At 24.2% G+C, this 24,553-nt stretch overlaps 5 protein-coding genes across 7 annotated transcripts; 1 reads left to right on the top strand and 4 right to left on the bottom strand.

Moving 5' to 3' along the window:
- Nucleotides 1-1,274: 1,274 nt before the first annotated feature.
- On the bottom strand, nt 1,275-3,180 carry LOC122855236. Its single transcript, XM_044156451.1, has 5 exons — nt 3,080-3,180; nt 2,839-2,914; nt 2,535-2,724; nt 2,036-2,472; nt 1,275-1,939 (listed from the first exon to the last, which is right to left on the bottom strand). The coding sequence occupies exons 2-5, from the start codon at nt 2,899-2,901 to the stop codon at nt 1,361-1,363; spliced, it is 1,269 nt and encodes a 422-aa protein (XP_044012386.1). The 5' UTR covers nt 2,902-2,914; nt 3,080-3,180; the 3' UTR covers nt 1,275-1,360.
- A 3,431-nt stretch (nt 3,181-6,611) lies between these two features.
- LOC122853964 lies at nt 6,612-8,591 on the bottom strand. The gene is made up of 5 exons (XM_044154374.1): nt 8,182-8,591; nt 8,033-8,108; nt 7,791-7,923; nt 7,248-7,693; nt 6,612-7,160 (listed from the first exon to the last, which is right to left on the bottom strand). The coding sequence occupies exons 2-5, from the start codon at nt 8,093-8,095 to the stop codon at nt 6,612-6,614; spliced, it is 1,191 nt and encodes a 396-aa protein (XP_044010309.1). The 5' UTR covers nt 8,096-8,108; nt 8,182-8,591.
- Nucleotides 8,592-8,666: 75 nt separating this feature from the next.
- On the bottom strand, nt 8,667-20,090 carry LOC122855235 (transducin beta-like protein 2). Its single transcript, XM_044156450.1, has 7 exons — nt 19,609-20,090; nt 18,560-18,697; nt 17,645-17,866; nt 9,809-10,032; nt 9,367-9,739; nt 9,121-9,297; nt 8,667-9,043 (listed from the first exon to the last, which is right to left on the bottom strand). Exons 2-7 carry the CDS (start codon nt 18,681-18,683, stop codon nt 8,817-8,819), a joined length of 1,347 nt encoding a protein of 448 aa, XP_044012385.1. The 5' UTR covers nt 18,684-18,697; nt 19,609-20,090; the 3' UTR covers nt 8,667-8,816.
- Nucleotides 10,130-13,002, bottom strand: LOC122855234 (mRNA-capping enzyme-like). Of its 2 annotated transcripts, none has more exons than XM_044156447.1 (4): nt 12,686-13,002; nt 11,389-12,598; nt 11,189-11,324; nt 10,130-11,123 (listed from the first exon to the last, which is right to left on the bottom strand). In XM_044156447.1, the coding sequence occupies exons 2-4, from the start codon at nt 12,336-12,338 to the stop codon at nt 10,359-10,361; spliced, it is 1,851 nt and encodes a 616-aa protein (XP_044012382.1). In that variant the 5' UTR covers nt 12,339-12,598; nt 12,686-13,002; the 3' UTR covers nt 10,130-10,358. The 2 variants fall into 2 exon arrangements, with proteins under 2 accessions (XP_044012382.1, XP_044012384.1); XM_044156449.1 differs by having other exon boundaries at nt 10,199-11,123; nt 12,719-13,002.
- A 533-nt stretch (nt 20,091-20,623) lies between the features above and the next one.
- Nucleotides 20,624-24,467, top strand: LOC122855232 (mitochondrial Rho GTPase). 2 transcript variants are annotated; one of them, XM_044156444.1, is made up of 6 exons: nt 20,657-21,051; nt 21,166-21,371; nt 21,445-22,602; nt 22,672-22,868; nt 23,117-23,155; nt 23,750-24,467. In XM_044156444.1, exons 1-6 carry the CDS (start codon nt 20,835-20,837, stop codon nt 23,874-23,876), a joined length of 1,944 nt encoding a protein of 647 aa, XP_044012379.1. In that variant the 5' UTR covers nt 20,657-20,834; the 3' UTR covers nt 23,877-24,467. The 2 variants fall into 2 exon arrangements, with proteins under 2 accessions (XP_044012380.1, XP_044012379.1); XM_044156445.1 differs by lacking the exon at nt 23,117-23,155 and having other exon boundaries at nt 20,624-21,051; nt 23,750-24,163.
- Nucleotides 24,468-24,553: the final 86 nt, after the last annotated feature.

Raw genomic sequence — 24,553 nt, 5'->3', positions numbered from 1 at the left:
AAATAAAAAAAATGAAGTTGTCATTGAAGATATTGAAGAAGATGTTTTTGAAGAATTTTTACATTATATTTATACTGGTGAATCACCAAATGTTAAAACAATGCCAATGGAACTACTTGCTGTTGCTGACAAATATCAGGTGGATTCTCTTAGAAATATTTGTGAAGAAGCAATTTGCAAAACGATATATGTTGATACTGTTGCAAGTAGACTTATTTGTTCTGATAGATATAATCTTAAAAAACTGAATGAAAAATGTTTAAAATTTATGAAAGAAAATTTACGAGATGTTATGGCAAATACAACATTTAAAGTTTACAAAAAAAAATATTCTGAACTTTTTGTAGGTATTCTTGAGGAGTTGCTTTTGTCATAAAATAAAATATCCATTGGTTTTGTTTAAAAAAAAAAAAAAACTCCATTTTATATCTTTTATTAAACACTACTTTGAAATAACTTACTCAATTTTTATTGTAAAACCTCTCTTGTAATAAAGAAAAAAATATTAAAAAATAAATTTTTATCAATTGATTTTTTTTTTTACAAACCTTGTTATCCTTTTTTCAGTTGTTGAGTTTTATTTTTTGAATAATTAATATTTTCACATTCATTATTATTTTATTATAAAATTCACATGTCATCTATTTGAGATAATATTCTAAATTTATTGTTAATTTATTATAAACCGATACAAATTAAAAAGAAAAAATTTCTCCCAACAATAGATACACATTGAAAAAATTCCAGCTGAAATATACTCTATTGAATTCATCTATATTAGAAATAAAATTTATAAACTTTGTAAATTAACTGTTGTAAAAAAAAAAAAAAAAATAAGGAAACTGGATAGGTTTATTTACTGATAATTATTGAATTTAGTTTAATTTGTAAAATACTTGCTTCTAGATTAATATTTAATTTATCTCCAGGTGTATTGAATGCAGATGATAACAGAGTACCATCATTTTTTTTTAGTTTTAAAAAATTTATAAAATTGTTTATTGCAAGTAAATTTAACAACTTTGATTCAAGATTATTAACTTAACAGCCAGTCAAGATATTTTTTATTACTAAGGCAAGGAATAACAACTGGATAAAAATAAATTGATAAAGTAAAAATTGAAATTAGAAAATTATTTATTATTTTTAGTTAATGAATATTATGATATATTATATACTAAATTTATAATATTTAATATGAATTAAATAATTAGTAAGTAACTTAATTAAACTGCAAGTTTAAAAGTTTCGAAAAAAACAATGTGGTTTACAATTTTTCAAAACTAATATTAAACCAAAAAAATTATTATTACCATATGTATATGTTTCATGAAAAAAAAAGCATAGGAAAAAACAATAATTATTGTTGTAAAGTATATTTTAGAGGTATAATATGAGACAAGAAAGTGAGTGTTGGGTGAATAACTCTTTTGTGTAACATTATATTATCATTAATTTTAAAAGAAACCCATACACTTAAATGTACTTTACGATCTTTTGTTAATTTAGAAATTTCTTCGACAAGTTCAATAGTTGCTTTTGTATTTTCAATATGAAGAGTTTCTAAACTTGGAGAATTTTTAACAAGTTCAATGATTGAGCTATTAGTGACTTGAGTGCAATTTGATATGTCCAATGATGACATTTCTTTGTTAAACAAACATTGAATTGACTGATCAGTGATGAATTTATTTTCAGAGTTTGTTTCACCTAAACCAAGATCAAATGTTTTTAGTTGATGTAAATTATTAACTGCAATTAAACCTTTATCAGTAATATTTGAACCACATAGTTTTAAAAATTCTAAATCTTTAGAATTATTGGTAAGATTTATGAATAATTCATCTGTAAAACCATAATCCAATTTAATTGTTGCAAACTCGAGATTTTTCATATTACTAATGACAGTCATTAAAGCTTCGGTTTCTGGAGATAATACCTGAAAGATAAATAAATTTATATTATTATTTATTGAGATAATCAAAAAAATTATTTTTTTTTTATGTTGTAATAGTTGTAAAATTTATATACTTACAGAAGATACTCGGTATGGTTGACATAAAATGACAAGAGTTTTCAAGGTTTCACGAACGTGTTCTAATGACTTGATCAAAGTCATTGGTAAAGTTGAATTTACCCATAGCCAATAAATTGATAATTCTTCAAGATGATTCATGTTAGAAAAAACATTATCAAAATTATTACTCTCGACTTCTTTAAATCTTAATACAAGTTTCTTTAGATTAAAACAATTAGATTTAATCAATGGCATTATTTGATCACAAGGATAATCATCTGCAAATAGACCTCCATGATAATCATCCAAGTCAAGCTCTGTCAAATTATATCCACAGAGATTCATCAGATATTTTAAATCAATTTCTTTTCTTTTTAATGACATAGCGGTTACATCACAAAAAACATATGATGTAAAGCCTGAATCAAGAAAATTGTTGTTGAAATCTCTGCAAACTAAAAAAATATAAAAATTATTATAAATTATTTTGTAATTTCTTGATTTGATAATTACTTACTCATTTGTAGTCTTGGTTGAGTTGCAAATAGTGGCTTCATGCGTTTCATGCGAATTTTACGCTGTTCTTGAATCTTTTTCTTTCTTTCACTCAAAATTGTCGTAAACTCCATATTTGGTAGCTGGCCACCTCTTTTATACATAGCCATATCAACTGGATGAATTTCATTTGGTTTAATTGGTGAGTTCATCTATGAAATAACATATTGATTATAATTATTTAATTTAATTAATAACCAGAAATTAAGGCAACTAAAAAATGATAATGAAAAATCATCATCAACATTATAACTCAGTACTATTACCTCTTCTTTTGAAATCGTCTTGAACGTTTCAACCCATTCAGCATCAGCTGCAACAGCCTCCATATTTCAGGTTATTCTATAAAAAAAAAAAAAAAAATCAATTAATTATTTAATTAATAATATGTCATTGATTATTTATAATTTCAGTGAATCAATAACAGGTTAATTGAATTTTTATAAACGTCAAATAAACATAATAATGTTAATATAAAAAATAATTGATAAATTATTAACATTGTACCTTTGTGTTTTTTTTTATTTGCACGTTAATAAAATGACGTTTGTTTTTACAAAGCTAACCAACTTGTTTCGACGAGTGTGAACTTGTCGAACAGAGAAGCACCTGTGAGATTCAGCAACTAAAGATGCAACCAATGCAGCTGCAGCCTTGCATGCCCCACTCTCAAAGAGACTAAAATTTAATTGACCATATTGTTGTATTCTAAATATAAACAAATTGAAATTAATAGAAAAATATTTTTAAAAACCTTATTATCGTTTTTAAGTTGTTAATTTTCTTTTTTAAAAATAAATATTATTTGCAAATTTATTATTTTATATTATAAAATTCAATTGTCATGATAAAATTTAAAATTAATGATTATAATTATTATATAAATATCTAAATAAATTATTTCTCTTTTTTTTCCACAAAGATTTTATATAGTTTTTTTCAAAAGCAACATGTACAATCTCCATATCAATAGGCGATTTTCTAAAAAAGACGTATAGTACGTTATTTCTCAATGACCTATTCCTTTTATCTGGATTATAAAAAAAAAACAAATAAATAACAATATTTTATTATTATTACATAAACTATTTATTTACTATTTTAAAAATATTAATTATATTGACATACTCAATCAATAGCTGTATATATACTAGCACTGCTCCAACTTACACCTTCTTCAAATCTGTATATTTCATTCAATTAATAATTTTGTTAATTAATAATATATTAAATTTAAATATTCCATAATATGCCCATTGATTCAGTTACTTCACCAGATATGATTGTTCCTGGTAAGTTGGTGTGATACTTGATTACTTATAATTCCCTTGAAAAATAAAATAATATTGTAATTTAAAAATTTAATAATAACTAAGTTTAAAAGATGAGCTGATAACAATGTTATATATACCAGTGTACTTAATAATGAAAATGAAATAATCAATAAAAATTATTATTTAACTTACACTTTTTCTATCAACAGTTTCATCATCAGATTGTGGAGCTTCTTCTGGAATAACTACAGCTTTTTTTTCTATTTTATTTGTTGTTATTGTACTTTACATCATCTAATAATTGTTAATAATAATCAGCTGTTTAATTACAATGTGACATGTCACTATTGATAGTTAAAATAATAGTAAACACAATTAAAAATTGTTAATTTTGTTATTACGTATAGTGTTACGTATAGACTCTGGAGTCTGGACAGCTGTTTTATATGATTTGAAGTTCGTACGAAACTTCGAGAGAAATCGAATAAATATATCAAGACTTGAGCAACATGAAAGTTATTTTGAAAGAATGCTGTGTTTGTTTATATTTATTAAAAAATATTATTTTATTATAAAATATTTTTAATTGTAGTGTTTGTATATTATCATCATAGTTATCAACGCCTATATAATAGATTTACCGAACGATTTGTATAGATTTTTCGATTCATCGATTAGTTTAAGTAATGGTTTATCGATGATGAAGCGTCTGATGAAGGGATTCCCTGGGATTCCCATAATTGCCCATAATATCCAACTGTATCCAACACCTATTGTGTGCTATTGTGTCTACATAAGTATGTCTTGTGCTTCCTAGTGGGAATCTCTCATTTTCATCGTGCATCAGCCTGAGTTGAGTTTTACAAATACACAATTACGATTAGTCTGATAAAAATTATTAGTCTAACAACGAATATTAATTAACACAATCATGTCATCAGTACTGACTGAACCTATTCAGGCTTCTATTAAACTGATAACGTCAAAACAAGACTCTGCACAACATGTTACTGGTATGGAATGTTGTGAATTTAAATATGTATGGACAATTGAAAACATCAGTCAGTGGGCCGAAAAAATAATTAAATCACTAAGTTTTTCATCTAATTATGGTGATTTTGATGATAAATGGATTTCGGGAAAATATTCAGTTTCTAAGTCCTATGACCATGGTATTATATATATATCGGCTGATCTACAGCTTCAATTATTCAATACTTCACAATTACAAACAAAATGTAAAATATCAATTAATAATGGAGTCGGAAAAACTGAAGAATATAATTTCAGTAAATTTCCAGGATTAATTCAATGGGGTTGTACTTATAAAACAAACTTGTCAAATCCAAGTCAATTTTTACCAAATGATGAGCTTAAAATTTGTTGTAGAATAAGAATATCAAAAAAACCAACTAATAATTATTCTGATATAATTTCAACATTTTATGCAACACGAAAACTGAGTGCAGACTTAAAGAAACTTTTGTTAAATGAAAAATCAGCTGATGTTACAATTCAAGTGGGTCAAAAATCATTTCGTGCAATCAAAGGAATTCTTGGAGCACGCAGTCCTGTTTTTTCTGCAATGTTTGATCATGAAGAATTAAAAGAAAATGAAAAAAATGAAGTTGTCATTGAAGATATTGAAGAAGATGTTTTTGAAGAATTTTTACATTATATTTATACTAATGAATCACCAAATGTTGACAAAATGCCAATGGAACTACTTGCTGTTGCTGAAAAATATCAGGTGGATTGTCTTAAAAATATTTGTGAAGAAGTAATTTGCAAAACAATAGACTTTGAGAATGTTGCAAGTAAATTTGTTTGTTCTGATAAATATAATCTCAAAAAACTCAATCAAAAATGTTTAGAATTTATGAAAAAAAATTTACGAGATGTTATGTTAAATAAAACATTTCAAGTTTACAAAAAAAAATATCCTGAAATTTTTGTAGGTGTTCTTGAGGAATTGCTGTTGTCAGCAAATTCAGTCAATTACAATTGAGTAAGTCATAAAATAAAAAATATTCATTTGTATTTTGTTGAAAAAAAAAAAACAAAACAGTTTTATATATTTTATAATAACATTTTGAACTAACTTACTTAATTTTTTTTAAAACCACTATTATTGGGTATTGAGTTAAAAGTTAGTCGAAATATTTTTTATTATTATAAGGCAAGAAATAAGATTTGAATGAAAATAAATTGATATTAAGTAAATATATTAAAATTAGAACATTGTTTATTATTTTCATTAAATTATTACAAGTAAACTTTTGAATGTTTTCTGTAAATAAATGATACAATATTGGCAATTAAATTATCGATTAAATTAATTAAACTGTAAGTTTTAAAGTTCCTGATTTCCTAATTAAAATGCAGCTTTCTCTAGAAACAAATGAATACATCAAAAAAAAAAATTGATAAATATACAAGTGAATTTAATAATTATTTTTTTCAAGAGTATTGAGTTGAAAGTTAGTCGAAATATTTTTTATTATTATGGGACAAGAAATAACAACTGGATATAAAAATAAATTGATGATAAGTAAACATATTAAAATTATAAAATTATTTATTATTTTTAGTTAATAAATAACGAAATATATTATATACAATTTAACTGTAAGTTTTAAAGTTTTCATAAAATAATATGGCTTACAATTTTTTAAAATTAATATTAAACCAAAAATATTAATATTACCGTATGTATGTTTCGTGAAAAAAAACATAAGGAATAACAATAATTATGATAAAATATATTAATTGCTTAATACACTAACAAATCTTACTTTTGGGTTTATTTTAAAGATGTAATCATCATTAATTTTAAAAGAAATCCATATGATTAAACTCAGTTCACGGTCTTTTGTTAATTTAGCAATTTCATCGACAAGTTCAATAGTCGCTTTTGTATTTTTAATATGGAGAGATTGTAAATTTGGTAAATTTTTAACAAGTTCAATGATTGAGCTATTAGTGACTTGAGTGCAATTTGATATGTCCAATGATGACATTTCTTTGTTAAACAAACATTGAATTGACTGATCAGTGATGAATTTATTTTCTGAGTCTGTTTCAATTAAACCAAGATCAAAATATTCTAATTGATGTAAGTTATTAACTGCAATTAAACCTTTATCTGTTATATTTGAAGCACGTACATTTAAAAGTTTTAAATTTTTAGAATTATTAATAAGATTTATGAAAAATTCATCTGTAAAACCATAATCCAATTTAATTGTTACAGATTCGAGATTTTTCATATTACTAATGACAGTCATTAAAGCTTCGGTTTCTGGAGATAATACCTGAAAGATAAAAAAATTTATATTATTATTTATTGAGATAATCAAAAAAATAAATTGTTGTGATAGTTGTAAAATTTATATACTTACAGAAGTAACCGATGAAGCTGGTACGTCTTCTGGATCACTAAATCTTTCAGGTTCAGAAACAATACCCAATATTTTTAAGGTTTCAGGAACTTGTTCTAATGACTTGATCAAAGTCATTGGTAAAGCTACGTTTTCACATTGCCAATAAATATTTAATGTTTCAAGTTGACTCATGTTAGAAAAAACATTATCAAAATCTTTACTTTCCACTTGTTTAAATCTTAATACAAGTTTCGTCAGATTAAAACATTTAGATTTAATCAATGGCATTATTTGAGAAGAAGGATAATCATATAACTGAAGCTCCGTCAAATTATATCCACAGAGATTAATCAAATATTTTAAATCATCTTCTTTATTTTTAAATGATTCAGTGGTTTCAATCATACGAAAAGCATACGATGTAAAGCCTGAATCAACAAAATCGTTGCTCCAATCTTTACAAACTAAAAGAAATAAAGTTATTGTTATTAAATTATTGTGTAATTTTTTTTTTTTTTATTTAAAAATTACTGTTAATTTGTATTGATTTTTATTACTTACTCATTTCAAGTCTTGGTTGACTTGCAAATAGTGGCTGCATGCGCATCATGCGCTTTATACGCTGTTCTCGAATCTGTTGCTCCTCATCATCATCACTTACATCATATTTATTTATTTCGATTTGTGAGTTGATCTATAAAATAACATTAATTAATTATTTAATTTAATTAATAACCAAAAATTACAGAAACTAAAAAATTACAATGAATAAAACATTATCAACATCATAACTCAGTGCTTACTTCTTCTTTCGAAATTGTCTTGAAGGTTTCAACCCATTCAGCATCAATTGCAACAGTCTCCATATTTCAGATGATTCTATAAATTATTTCAATCAATTAATAACAGAATTTTAATAAAAAATAATTGATAAATTGTTAATACACTGTACCTTTTTTTTTGCACGTGGATAAAATGATGTTTAACTTTACTAAGCTATTTAACTTGTTTCGACGAGTGTGAACTTGTTGAACAGAAAAGCACCTGTTAGATTCAGCAACTTGCAAGCATTAATGCAACCAATGCATCTGCAGCCTCACATGCCCCACATGGTATTCCCACTCTCAAAAAGACTAAAGATACCTGTTTTTGCACACCTCAGAGTTGCCAACCCATAGTATGCATAAAATATTTATGAAATAGAAAAATGTTGTAATTCCTGGTTCTAATTTTTGCAGTATTACTCGGAGAAATTACTCCGGCATAAATAAAACTATACTATATTTTTTTACCCTTCTATAATAATTGACCATATTGTTGTATTCTAAATTTAAACAAATTAAAATTTAATGAAAAATAAATACCATATGTTATCATGTAATTCATAAATATCATCATAAATAAATTAATACAAAAACTGGATAGGTTTATCTTTACAAAAAGCATTTGATGCAAATTTATTTTTCTCAGTTACATAAAAATGATAATAATCTTTTTATTCATTCTGTTTTTTTTTTTTTAAATAATAGTACTTGAATGTATGACACTTTATTGTCTAGGAATGATTGAAGAAAAAATTTAGCTGAATTATCGAATGAGTGGTTCACCCATTGACTTAAGAAATTGTGTATTTTCAATGATTATTTTTTCAATACGTTCTTGTGTTGCTGACGATTGTTTTTGTTTCAATTTAAGCTTTGATGATTCAATAGCAGCTCGATAAGCTGGGATATTTCTAAATATTTTAATTTGTTTATCAACAGCAGCTAGAAGAAATTCACCAGTTGCATCAAATGTTAAACAATTAACAACACCTGTTAAAAATAAAATAAAATTATTATCAATAATTATTTTTACAATAATAAATATTATAAATGTTTAAGATGATTACCAATATCTTCAATTGTTGTGTCCAGCTTATTGTTTACTGTTGAATAAAATGAAAGATTTGTACCATGTGAAATAACTAAAATTTCTGCATTTGGTGACAATGCAATTTTTGTTGGCATTGAATTTTCCCATTTTCCACTTACAAGAAAACGAGGATCTTGTCCTTTTTCATATTCAACTAAAATAATTTACAAATTAATATTAAATTATTTAATTTATTTACAAGAAGATATAAAAATTATTTTACCATTTGTATCATATAAACGATAAGTTCCATCTTTTGAAACTGTTGCCATGGTACTTGAATCAGCAGAAAAATCAAAATCATAAACACCAGATGAATGACCAGCAAGTGTAAATGCTTTATCAACTTGTTTAAAATCTCCAGTCTTGGAAAATCCAACTTGCCAAACTTTAACATCAGGTGTAAATCCAGATGCAGCAACAAAACGTCCACAAGGTGATATTTTAGCTCTATGTGTTGAGCCAAGAATTGTATCAATTTTAGCAAGAACCTCACCTTTTAAATCCCAAATAATAAGATCATTTGATTTTCCACATGTCATTATGAAACGTCCATTACAAGCAATGTCCATTCCAATAATATCATCATCATGTTTCTAATAACAAAAAAATTAAACAATTAAATTTATTCAAGTAAATATATATCAAGGCTAAATAATATTTACCTTTTGATATTCAAGAACAGGTGTTGCTGATATAAAAAAACCATTTGGTTTTTTTTTAAGTCCATAAACAACAATATTATTACCAAATGATTTATGAATTATAAATGCTTTTCCATCAGGTGAAAATTTAACATGAGTTGCATGATCCCAATCAATATTAATTCTCAATGATTTACGATTTTTTGAAGCAAGATCTTTTGTACACCAAATATGAACAGTTTGATCTGAAAAAAATTAATTAATAAACATCATATTAACAATTAGAATTAACAATATTTAATGATAAAGGTTAAATACAAAAAATAAATTAATTCAACAACAGTTTAATAGTAAAGTAAACGTCTTTTTTTTTTTTTTTATTTGAATCAAAGTTGTTTAAATCTCAAGTACATTTATTTATTAAATGACAGTTTGTATATGTTTTTTTTTTTTTGTATATGTGTCTAGCTCAATTTGAGTCAAGTAAAATAGGAAAGAAAAAATAATCAATTATTTTTGTGTAATAAAATAAAATAAATTTAAATTAAGTAGATAATTAAATAATTAAATACTATCGTCTTTGATTATGATGAACATATTTTGATGATGAACTATTTGATTGTAGTTTAGCTGGTGGTGGCATAAGATCAGAATCATCAACAAATCCTTTTTCACGTATAAAATTAAGTAAAAATTCAGTTGTAATTGGATCTCTAATAGTTTTACAAACAGACATTGCTGTATCATATGAATTTGGAAATGATTTATCAGTTCTTTCACGCATAAATATCCATTGTCCATTATCATATTTACATTCAATAATTTTATTATCAAGTTCTTTAATTGTTTTATTAATTTTAATTTGTGCAAATGGCATTGATTGTGAACCAACAAATAATTGTCCAACTTTTTTACTAACAATACCAACACCACCTTCCATAACAATTTTAAGTTTAAAATCAACTGAATTTAATGATGATGGTTTCCATTTTAATACTCCATCTGATGGTCCTGGACAATATGGTTCTTTTGATGGTTGAAATATAAGACCATCTGGTTCATGTCCTAATTGTTGTGAAAATTTATCACTTAATAAACGATCAGCTTGCATAACTGGCCAAAATTCTTTTAAACGTATTGAAAATGGTTCTTTTTCTCTTATTAATTTACGTTCACTTATTGCTCTATGACGTCCAGCCATAACTTCATATTTTATTATATTATAACGATCAGGATAAAATCCTAATTTTGATACATCTTTATTGTCATACATAATTATATCATAAGCAAGATAACGAGGATACTCTTTACCATCAGCACGATCAATTACCATTTCCTAATTAACAAAAACAATATTTATATTTACTTATATAAATAAAATTTTAAATTATTTATAATTACCCCATCAAGAAGTGTATCATAAAGTAATCTATGTGTTTCTTTGTAATGTGGAAATTTAATAACATCTATTTTAAAAACACTATTATCACGATCAATAAAAAATGATTCACCATTTGCTTGTATCATCAGCATATATCTGTAAATAAATATAAAAGTTATTAATAAAAATAGCTAATAATTTGTTTTTTAAGAAAATTTACCTTGTTCCATCAGCTTTCCATGATACTCTGTAAGGTTTATTCTGTAGTAATGTTATATTAATGCGTCCCATTGATACTGGTTGTGAGCCTGGAAATCCAGTTTTTGTCCATTTACATATATCTTGTACTCTTTTTTGTACATGTGATAATTTTGATCCATCTGTTACTGGTGATACACCAGGAACACCAATCATAAACACTGGATTTTTATGTTTAAATTCACTTTTACGACGTTTTGCTGGTGGTGGATTACTACCACCACCATTAACACCATTATCATCATCACAATCATCATTGTCATTATTTATTCCATTATCATCATCATCATCATCATTTTCATTATCATATTCATAACACCAATCTGGTCTTGGTGGTGGTGGTGGTGGTGTTTCACCTTCTTCATAACGTTTATATAATTCTTCAATATAATCATTTTTATAAATACCTGGTGGTCTTGCTACTGAAAATTTTGCCATTGCAGCATCAAGACTATTATCTTCAATTTCAACCATATAACTTATTATTAAAAAACCAGTTCTATTAAAACCATGTGTACAATGTACACCAATTATTTCCAATGGATGTTGTTTTATAAATTGTTTACATATTTCTACAAATGCACGTGTTGTTTGTTCATCTGGTGTTTCACCATGTCCACGACATGGTAATTTTAGATACTTACATCCATATGATTCAATATCTTGTCTGTCATAAAAACGTGATGTATTTGTTAAATCAATCCATAAACCAAGTTTCCATTTATTTCCTTTTGCACTGTTAAATAAAAAATCAATATTAAAACGACATGCTTCAGGTACTTGATCATCAAAATCTTGTGATAATGGTGTTTTAAAAGCTAAAAATTTATCATGAATAAGACGTCCTGCTCTTCTTGGACAATTTAACCAACGTTCTGGTATTGGACCTCTTCCTGAATTACGATTTGCCATTGTTTTTATTTTTTTTTTTTTTTTGCTCCAATTTATTTGTTTTTAAATTTTATTTTTTTATACTTTTTTAATTCATTGACAAGTTAAGCATACTTGAACATATTTTACATCAACGTGGAGATATTATTTTGACTGATGTTGAAGATGAGTAAAAGTCAAGATGTATCAAGTTTTCGATTTGACACAACAGGTTAGATTGTGTATTTTTTACTTGATAAATTAATTATAAATTTTCTTCAATTTCGTTTCATTATTTGGCACTAAAGATTAGTTAAAAATTATATTAAATTTTTACAATTAATCACTTTTATTTATGTATATTGAAAAGTAACGGAACATTGGCTTACACAGATAAAATATATTGCTCAATATGATGATACCTTTATGACTTTGTGAATGCACTCTTTATTTATTATTAGCTTTGTATGAAATATTTATATTAATCCAGTTGACAAGGTATCAGTTTAATTGGTACAGTACATTAATTAACAATACAATGTACCTGTAATATTAACAAATAACTCCGATAATTAATTGTTTATTTACGCCATATTTTAGAAATTTGGAATATCAACTTTATAAAGCTCTTTTTACAACGATGATTTTTAATTCAGACACTTGCCACTTGAACCAACTGTCACCTTCGTCATCTAGCTTTTTAAAATGCATCAAATTTTTCTTTATAATAATTATTAAATTTATTATTAATTAATTTTTAAATATTAAAATAAAAAAGACAAAAAAAATTCTCTCAATTACGAAATTAAAAATTTGTTTATTTTTTTTTTTTTATAATTGTTTCGAAAAATTTACATAGTATGCAATTTATTATTACAATTTTACATTAGATAGTTTGTTAAACTAAGTTTAGACACAATGTTGTGTTTGTTTTTAATTTTTTTTTTTTTTATTATATTAACTTATATATTGTCAAATTATAATTAAAAATTAACACATTTGTGCTGAAAGAAAAAATAGCTGTTGTCAAACAACTCATTATGTTTACAATAATTAATAGCTATTTTATTTAAAAAAATATATTATTATAAAAAAATACATTCATTGTAGATTTACATTGATGATATGTATGTTGATTATTTTATTCACAAATTAGGCAGGTCAATCAATGCACCTTACAACAATTTCTTTCGAGTATTTTTCTAATTATTTTTCTTGAGTATTTTTTCTTTTCTTTTTTTTACAATTAAATTGTAATCAATGCATAAATTTGACTGCTTACTTGTCATTGTATTTAATTAATATCTAATTTTATAAATTAAAAAAAAAATAGTAAACGATAAATTTTACATCCTATGAAGATGATTTTTGTTTTTCTTAATAATTAAAAATTATTTATAATAAATTAAATAAAAAGAAGATAATTTATTTTTATCCTTGGAGTATTCAAGACTATTTTATATCAAGTCAAAATCTTACTATCTAAATAATAATAATGAAAAAATAAGTCACGAAAAAAAAAAATAAATAAAATAGATTATTAAAATCTATGAAAAGTTTCTAAAAATAATTACGTTATTTTAATATGTGTAAGACATATTGATGTACATTTGATGAAAGATGATAGTATGGATATATATCACAGATTTCATTTTCGAAACTGAACACTTATTTAATTATTTTGTTTGTTTTAAATAATTCAAATACAAATAAATAAATAAATAAATAATTTATATTAATAATAAATGTTGTTTTAAATTAAAATAATATATTTATTTACGTTTGTAATGATATTTTATTATCATATTTAACTTTTTCCAATATTAAATCAACAACAATTTTAGCATCTTCAATTGAATCATGTTGACTTATTTGTATTTTTTTATTTAATATTTTATCAGCAAGTTTTTTTAAACTATTTCTATATGGATAACCCCATAAATGTGGAAATACAACACATGTATCAATAACAGTTGTATGTAATATTTTTAATGCTTTTAAATCATTTTCTAAACCATGACCAATGAGTATTGTTTCAGCAGTTATAAATGACATTAAATCATTTTGTACATCTTTTAAATTTTTTTTAGTATTATTTAACATTATTTCTGTAATACCACTAAATCTTGTATTATAATCAATAATTTCATCATTTGGTTTAACAAGTGTATCATATATTATATTTTTTTTAATATCAACAACACTTACTTTAACAAGTTCAAGACCATTTTTAGTATAACACATTTCACAATCAAGTGCATAAATACCATAATTACCATCACATGAAATAACACGTGATGGTTTTGTACGTACATATCCATCAAATGGTCCATTGCAACCTTGTGTTATACCACTCCATACATGCATATTTCCAATAGTACAACCATTTGAATCTTCATTACCATTACAACAATTCCATTCATTATTTGAATTACACTTTTTACCCCAATGATATATACATTTATCTGTTGTAATATATTCATTTGTTTGGCTGCTTAATAAAAAATTTTTAAAACAACGAACACAAGCATGTTCAACAGCTTCAACAGAACAATCTGAAGATGATGATGATGACGATGATGATGATGAAGATAATGATTCAATTGTATCAAAAAATTTATCACTATCTGATGAAGATTCTTGATCAATATCAGAATTAGCAACTGAACTTGATGTTGAACCATTACCACTGTCTACCTCTAATTCACCATATGATAAACTTGATAATTGACTTGGAATAAATTCACGTGCATTAACATCAAGACTGTGTTGTTGTAAATTATATTTGTATTTATTATTATTATTGTTGTTGTTGTTATTTTGATTATTAGCTCGTGAGTATGGGCGATGGCATCTTGGATGTGGTTGTCGATTGATAATAATGGCACAGCCAGGATAGTAAGTGCATTCAATTGGATAGCCAAAGTTTGTCAAATCAATTCCATTTAGTATATACTGACGTAAGTATAATGTCAATGTTACGTTATTTAATTCAACAATAATATTATTGTTTTGTAAGCTTGTATTTTTATTTTTTTTATCAATTTTTTTTATTATTTGTGAGGTTTTTAAATTGCTCAAGTTATTTGTTGTTGTTGTTGATTTATTTGGATTATTACGATTTAATTTTTTGTTATGTATTTGATTTGTATTTAATGTATGTGATGTTAATGAGGATGATGATGAAGATGATGATGATGATGATGATGAAGAAGAACCAGTTGAATGTGTTCTTCGCAAATCAAAATAACGATTTTCATCGTTTATTTGTAAACGATGATTACGTTGAGATGGCTTACGTGATATAATACATCTAGATGTATCATCATCAACATCACGATTATTATGTTGTTCTTTCATAACTCTTGTACGATTTTTACGTTGTCTACGACTTAATTTTTCATGATTTTTTATATCAGACCTTGATGAATCATTAGATGTTTGTGTCGGGCCTTCAGGATTGGATAATGATTGACTATGATGATCTGTTGATCCTTCTTCCTCCAGTTTTTCATCAGGTTCCAAATCGCCATCTTTAGATGCACACACAAAACAGACGTGTAAGATAATCACTTTATTGTTTTTTTGTTTGGTTTTTTTTTTATCTTATTTTTTTTTTAATTTTTAAAGGGAAAGTTAAAGATAAGAATTTAGAAAGATGCCTTTAAATAAATATTTATCCAACAAATAAGAAAAACATTTTCATGTTTTTTACACTAAAAAAAAAAGTGTTATCGAGAATTTTTTTTAAACAAATTATTACTTGTATATTTTTGATGTTATTAAAAACAAAATGAAAAATTAATTTTGTTAAATTTTAATTGATTTTTTAAAGTTACAAGATTAATATTAATAATGAGTAATGACACAACATAATTGATGGTCTTGATAAATCATTGAAGATGTTTTCTACTTTCATTATTGAAATAAGAGTTTTTAAGGTATTTTGTTTATTTATTTTTTTTTTGATGAAATTAAATATTAACAGCAACGAACTGTTGTATAGAATCAAACAAGAAAAAGATTTCAATGAAATTTAAAAAAAAAAAACTGGATATACATGCCACAAAATAACGGTATTAAACCCAATACTATTTCGCAGCGATGTGATACCGTTGGATGATTACGAAATCATCTTTTTAAGATTTAACTTTGTCATCCTGAAGTTAAAAAAAAATATCTTAAAACTTTCTTTAAATATTGTGTGCACTAAGAAAAATGAAAAAAAAAAAATATATATATTTTACTTAAAACTTACCTACAAATAATATAATCACATTTTTTTTAAACGATATTATTAAAACAAATATTTAACATCAATGAAAAATAATTGAAAAAATTTTAAATATAACATTTTTTGTAAAAAAATGAGGTCAAAAAACCAAAATCAAATTCATTGTTTATATTCCAGTTTTTGACCTACATTTTATTTTTGACTTTCTCTAACCTTCTTTTAATTTCGTACTCAAAATTTTTTTCATATATTTCATGAATAATATTGTTAATTAATATAACAATAATTTTAACATAAAAAAAAAATTATTATTACAATTATTTGATGAATATTAAAACAAAAAATTAAACATTTTATATTTATATATGATTAATTTGTTTATTCAAAAAATAAATTGTAAATGAAAAAAAATAAAAAATAATAATAAAGTATTTAAAATACAATTAAAAAATGATAAATATTTTTTTATTTTTTTGACTGATAAAAGTTATATGTTAAAAAACAAATGCGCGTTTGTTTATTTTTAGAATTTTATCAAAAAAAACAAAAAACCACCTAAAGCTTTAATAACGATTACGAATTATTATTTTTATTTTAAACTAATGTTATTTATTTTTTTATGTTATCATCATCGATTAGGAAATAAAAAAAATAATAAAAAAAAAGAGATATAAAATAATGTCCACGTAATTTTAATTTTACTAATGAGCAGAATATTAAAATTTTTTATATTTTTTTATGTTGATGAAGCATGACAGGATATAACTAGAGAAAAATAAAATAAAAAAAAAAAATAAGGCATTGAAGATGATGGTTCGAAACGATTGATTTAAAAAAAATGACAATTTTCGAAAATGTCCTTCAACGAGGACGACGAATGAATGTTAATTTAACACAAAGTTTAATTTGTTTTAAAAAAAAAAAATTTGATTTCACTTTTGGCAACTACATTGTTGAAGATAAATAAATATCTGTAGTACAGAAATATGATAGGTGTACACATTAATGACAATCGTATAAAAATAATTACAAGAAAGAAATTTATAAAATTGATAAAATTTGAAAATAGAGGAAAATTATGATTTTTATAAATTTTAAAAATTATTGAACGTACCTTCAGCACAGCTTGATAGATATTTTCCATCAGATGAAAATTTTATGTCAAGCACAGTTCCAGTATGACCTTTCAATGCACCAACCATCCATGGATGTGTAAATTCTTGTTGTATTTCTCGTCGTTTTTTATTTTTTCCACGTTTAATAGCAACTGAATTTTCATTTTGTTCAGGTACTTCTGTACTTGAATTAATATTATCATCTTTTTTATGCTCATCATCTGTAAAAAAAGTAAAAAATAAACCATTAAAATTTATTCATCACAACAATTGACATATTCATAATTATTTTTAGCTTATTGTTAAACAAATTAGCAAACAAAAAAAAAAAAGAGTATTTATTTTTAAACCAAGTTAACAAACCGATAGAAGGTTATTTGTTTTATTATATATAAAAATAAATTTTACAAGAAAAAAAGAACAATCGTTATTTTCAAGAACACAAATGTTTTGTAAAAAAAATATTTTATATCTTTTAATAAAAATTCTGTAATTATATTAACAATTTTATTGACTTACACGACAATTTTGTAAAGTAAAAAATTGGATAAAAAAATTTATTCGTGAACCACATGATCAAGCAAGCATGACTAAACCACAAAATAAAGAAAAAAAAAAAATACTTCAAGAACAAAATGAATAAATTAAGAAACAAAAAATCACCTATGGATGATTCATTATTATAATAATCTTATCGTTTTTTTTTTTATTTTTAGTTATGAATCACGTGTTACTTCTACCACAAAAATAAAAAATACAAAAGAATATAAAAATAAAAAAAAAGATAAGATATTTTTGAAAAGCTTTGTATAAACTTTTATCTTTAATTTAAAAAAACAAAACAATAATGATTCACAATTACTTGCGTTATATTAATAATAAAATAAAATAATTAAATAAAAATATTTTCTTACTTTTTATTTCAGCTGTTTTTCGGCGATTGATAATAAATCCAATGATAATTATTATTGCTCCAAGTACAAAGGAAGACAACACAAGGTCATTAATTTCCATACCAAATATTTCAATGAATCCCATGATTAATAACTTGGCTATTTAAAAATAAAAAAACATATTAATGTGTGTATTATGTTTACTTATATGATAATATATACGTCTAATTTATTTATGGTATTTTTAAGTCATAAAAAAATTTTTAATAAGAGGGAGAGACAAGGAGAGACAATAATTATTTGACGTGATATATTCACCTGATTTGATAAAAATTTAAAAATAAAAATTTTATTATATAAATAAATGAGTATTTTTTGATGAATATATTTCAATAGATGTGTTTCCAGTTATTTAAAAAATATATTAATAATTAAAATTAATTAAAATTGAAGGTTAATAAAGTAATAAATAAAAAAAACAATTTTTTTTAAAAAATATTTTTAAAAAATTTTAAATCAAAACAACTTAATATTGTTTATAATAATTATCATGTTTGCTATTTTAATTGAATATTGTTATTGTCATGTGAGTTTGTCAATCATATTTAAAAAATATTTACATTTTTTTTTTTTTAAAGTAAATATTTGTGTCTACATTAATTTAACATTGTCTGACTGCTTGAGTCAAAAACAGGTTATGTTGACTCATTTATAATTTTTTAATAAAATAATAAATAATGAATTATAAATTACAACATTAATAAATTTTATTATTCTAACAATAACCTGATATTAAATTGATTCAAAATTCATGTAAAATTAATTATCTAATTTATTTTTTTATTTAGAAAATTATATTTTAAAATTATTCGCTTGATTTAGCTGGCAAGTGTACACTACCTTAAAAAGCAGATAAAAGTAAAAAAAAAAAAAAAAAAGAGAGAGCTTAAAAAAAAAGCAGGAAAAATTGTCTAAATATTTAATTATATTTCTAGAGATTTAATTCATTAAAAAAAAAATTTTTTCAATCCGGGAGATCAACTAACGGTACACGACAATAAAATACATACCAAACTCTTTTTTTTATCTTCTGATAAGTTGGCACATGTATGTGTGCAATAATAAAACTCGGGTTTTTTTTTTTTGTAAAAAAAAAATTTTGTTATTCTTGATCTTAATAACTGAGGTCAGTCCTCTGTTGATGATGACACACCAAGTTGTTTTTTTTTAAAACTCAAATGAATCACCAAACTTGGTACCAAATTAATGACAATTTTTAGAGGTACACAAGTACTCACTTTGACAATTTATTTCATCACTGTATCACCAATATACTCATAATAAATATTATTAAAACAAAAAAAAAGTCTTTTGTATTATTAGAATACTGTACTAATGACACCGATGATATAATAACGTTCGATTTTATTTTTTTTAAATTAAAAAAAAATATATATATGTATGATGATTAAGCCGTTGAAGCGCGTGTTCACTCGTACGAGCGAGCATGAGAAATTAAATTAATTAAGAATACAACTACAAACATGAACAAGCTTGTACAAACGTGTTGAACATGCATGTGGATGAAGGTGGCAGATGGGGGGGAATTGTAAAGAGCAGAATTGAGCAAGTAATTATTGAGTTTTATACAAGTTTCAATAAGTTACATCAAATTACCGTAGATAATTGACCATTAAGCTCATGCAAGCTCATTTTTAATTAATAATGTAAATAATTGTGTTATTTTTTCATAATTAGAAATATTTTTAACCCAAATAAATGTCTAATTTCATTCTAGTTGTTAAAAATAGCAATTGAAATGAAAAAAAGGCTTCAAATTGCGTTTGAAGTAGAATACTAAATAGAAGGCAAATTTACAATAAAAAAGTGAAAAAAACTGTAGAAAATAATCTTGAAAATTTTTGGGAACATTAAAAAATTAATTAATATATATTTTCTATTTTTTTTATCATTGTAAAATGTATCTGAATAAAATTATTGCTAAATTTTTCATCAATTTTTTACATTGGCATTGTAAAAGCGCCTTTATAATGTAAGATACTCTAGCGCTCTAAAAATAACTGTGGCATAAAACAGAATTAAAAAAAAAAAAAAAGTAAGGTTAGGTTAAATCTCTCCTGGAGTCTTGGCATCCCTGTTCTGAAATGAATGAGATTAAAAAAAATATATAATGTTTAGAGATTGATAAAGAAAAATAAAAAAGAAAATAGAAAACAAGAAAAAAAATTGTGATAACGGTTGTTTTTGATGTTTATTGTAATACAATAAAGTATCAATGGTTTTGTCAAACAATATGAATCAAAAGGCAATTGTGCCGAGACGAAGTGTCAGGATATTGCTTGTTGGTGATCAAGGAGTTGGTAAAACATCTCTAATATTATCACTGGTTAGTGAGGAATATGCTGAAGAGGTGCCAAGTAAAGCTGAAGAAATAACAATACCAGCTGATGTTACACCTGAACAAGTACCAACTCACATTGTTGATTACTCCAGTAAGTTTATTATTTATCTTGGAATTTTTTTCGATTGATAAGAGCAATTCTTATTGATGATATTATCAAATCAATACCTTGATACCTAACAACAATTTAATTAATTTATTCTAGCAACGGAACAAACAGAGGATCAATTAATGGAAGAAATTCAAAAGGCCCATGTTATTTGTGTTGTTTATTCAGTTGATGATGAGTACACACTGGACAGAGCAGCAAGTTATTGGTTGCCATTAATAAGAAAATGTTCAGAAAATAATCGTTGTCCTGTTGTACTTGTTGGAAATAAAATTGATCTTGTTGATTATTCAACAATTGAGGTAAATAATAAATACTTTTAAAACATAAATTTTAATAATTATTATAATAATTTTTACTTGTTATTTAATTTAGGCTGTTTATCCAATAATGAAAGAATTTTCAGAAATTGAAAGTTGTATTGAATGTTCAGCAAAAACATTACAAAATATATCAGAAATGTTTTATTATGCACAAAAAGCTGTATTACATCCAACAACACCATTATATAATTATGATACACAAGAATTAACTGATGAATGTCGTACAGCACTTCAAAGAATATTTAAAATATGTGATTTAGATAATGATGGTTTATTAAATGACATGGAATTAAATGCATTTCAACAGTGTTGTTTTAATACACCATTACAACCACAAGTACTTGAAGATGTTAAAGCTGTATTATCAAAAAATATACATGATGGTACATGTAAAGGTTGTGTAACAATGAAAGGTTTTATGTATTTACAATGTTTATTTATTCAACGTGGTAGAAATGAAACAACATGGGCTGTATTAAGAAAATTTGGTTATGATAATGATCTTAAAATGTCAAAAGATTATATTAATCCACAATTAAAAGTACCATCTGGTTGTACAACTGAATTATCACATAAAGGACAAGAATTTTTAACTGTATTATTTATGCAACATGATCGTGATCGTGATGGTGCATTATCACCAATTGAAATGGATGCATTATTTTCACGTTGTGGTAGTTCACCATGGGGTGATGAATATAAATATAATGTTGCTACAAATGACAAAGGTTGGATAACGTATCAAGGTTTTATGTGTCAATGGACATATTTGACATTAACAAATGTACGTAAAACATTAGAATACATGGCTCTACTTGGTTATAATATGTATAATGATGAATGTCAAGCAAGTTCTGTTACAATAACAAGAGAAAAAAAATTAGATCTTGCTAAAAAACAATCAAGTCGTAATGTTTATACGTGTCATGTTATTGGACGTAAAAGTAGTGGTAAAACAACACTATGTCGTTCATTTATTGATCCAAAACTTGATAAATTTAAAGATGATGATAAAGTACCAAATAATTCTCAAATTGCTGTTAATACTGTTAGTGTTTATGGACAAGAAAAAACAATATTACTACGTGATATTAATATTTTAAATGTACAAGATGCATTAATGCCAACACAAATTCAATGTGATGCTGCAGCACTTGTTTATGATACAAGTGATCCAAAATCATTTGAATATATTGCACGAATATATATTGTAAGTATTTTTAATTATCAAGATTCATTGAAAATTTAATAATAAATTTGTATTTATTATTTGTTGTAGAAATATTTTGCTGACAGTAAAATTCCAGTTTTGATTGTTGCAAATAAAAGTGATTTAACAGAAGTTAAACAAGATTATTTATTACAACCAGCTAGTTTTTGTAGTAAATATAAACTTATGCCACCACAGCCATACAGTGTAACACGTACTGTAAGACCAGAAATTTTTGTTAAACTTGCAACAATGGCTGCATTCCCGTAAGTCTCATTTAAACTTGATAATTAATTTAACATAGATTAGATTATTTATTGCACAAAAAAAAAAAAATAGAAAAGTCTAGATCAAGGCTGTCTTTCTCTTAATTTTTTCACTTGATTTGCAATAATTTTGTAGAGAAAAAAAAAGACTTTATCAGTTTTATTTGTTAGTTTATTTTATTTGAAAAAAAAAAGAAAACAAATTTATTTAAATAGACACTAATAATGATAAGCAATTTCGTGTTTAGCCGCTTTCAAGCAGCGTGGGTATTATTTTACAAACACAGGTTGGTCAAATTTCTTTTTTACTATGTGTAAAAAAAATTATATATATATCGTATGGGCACGTTTTGGACTCTTAATCAAGGTGTTGAACAATCACTAGACATAATTAAACCCAAAAAATAATCATCATAAATTGTTTGTTTAATTTTTCACAGCTTAAAATATATTTTTTGATAATTAATCACTTTTTTATGCTTTAATTTGCTTATTTATTCAATTTATTTCGTATTGAAATATTAATTTTTCGCTCAAGTTTTATTATTTTAATTATGCTTGTTTTTTTTTCTTAGAAAAAAACATTTTTCATGAAATATTTTAGAGCTTTTACGCCTGTCAATAGCTTGATTAAAATACAAATAAAATCATTAGCAAAAAGAATTGTTTTCAAGCTCAAAATTACCATTAGAAATTTTTAAATTTAACAAAATAAAAATGCAATTTAAATTAATTAAAATATCTATCGATGTCTTGTGACTAAAATTAAAAAAATGATTATTTTTATCAAAAAATTATATGTAAAAATAATAGCTTTATTTATTTTTACAGTTGAAGATATAATCACTGCATTATTTTAATTATTTGAATTTTTTTTATAGACATATGAAGCAGTTTGGACTGATTCAAGGTGATTCAATTGTCTGGTGGAAAGCTGGTCTTGGTCTTGCTGCAGCAACTGTAGCTGGTTTTATGATGATACGTGTACTCAATACTGACAAAAGATAGTCTATGTATTTTATTATTTTCAGCTTTTATTATATCCTTATTAAGCTTAATTGATTTAATTGAATAACTGTATAAAAAAAAAATAAAAAAACAAATCCGATTACGTAAGGAGAAAAAAAATATGTTAAAATACAAAAAAGTCAATGATTTTTAATGATTGATTATTGGATTTTTTTAGTTTAATGAATTATATTATATTAATAAGCATTTTGTTGCCATTGTTTAATAAACAATCACATAGGTTTGTAAAAGTGTGTTTTATCAAAAAATTGAGTAGTTGTACTGTTGATTTATTAATTCGTAATTATTCCAAGTTTATAATAAATATATATTGTCAAAAATTTTAACTCAAATAATATTTATAAATCATTATTAATACAAAACAAAAAAATTGTATTAATTAGCTTATCATTTTTATCAAATTGACTGTAAAATTATGAACAAAGTGAAACAAAGCATCATGTTATTTGTGAATTGACAAAACGAGATTGATTTTTTTAAACAAAGTGTATATTTTTCAGCTAAATTATTATCAATCTGTATTATCTATTAAAATAAATTACTAATTAAAATAAAAAAGGGAAAGAAAAAGAAGATTTATTCATATATTTTCTACACTTTAAATCAAATTTATTGTTTTTTTTAAATGAACATACATTTTCTTTTTGATGTTGTAA

Source organism: Aphidius gifuensis, linkage group LG4 (assembly GCF_014905175.1).
Source record: "Aphidius gifuensis isolate YNYX2018 linkage group LG4, ASM1490517v1, whole genome shotgun sequence".
Lineage (NCBI taxonomy): Eukaryota > Metazoa > Arthropoda > Insecta > Hymenoptera > Braconidae > Aphidius > Aphidius gifuensis.
The sequence above is the reverse complement of the archived record's forward strand: the minus strand, read 5'-3'. Positions and strand labels throughout refer to the sequence as shown.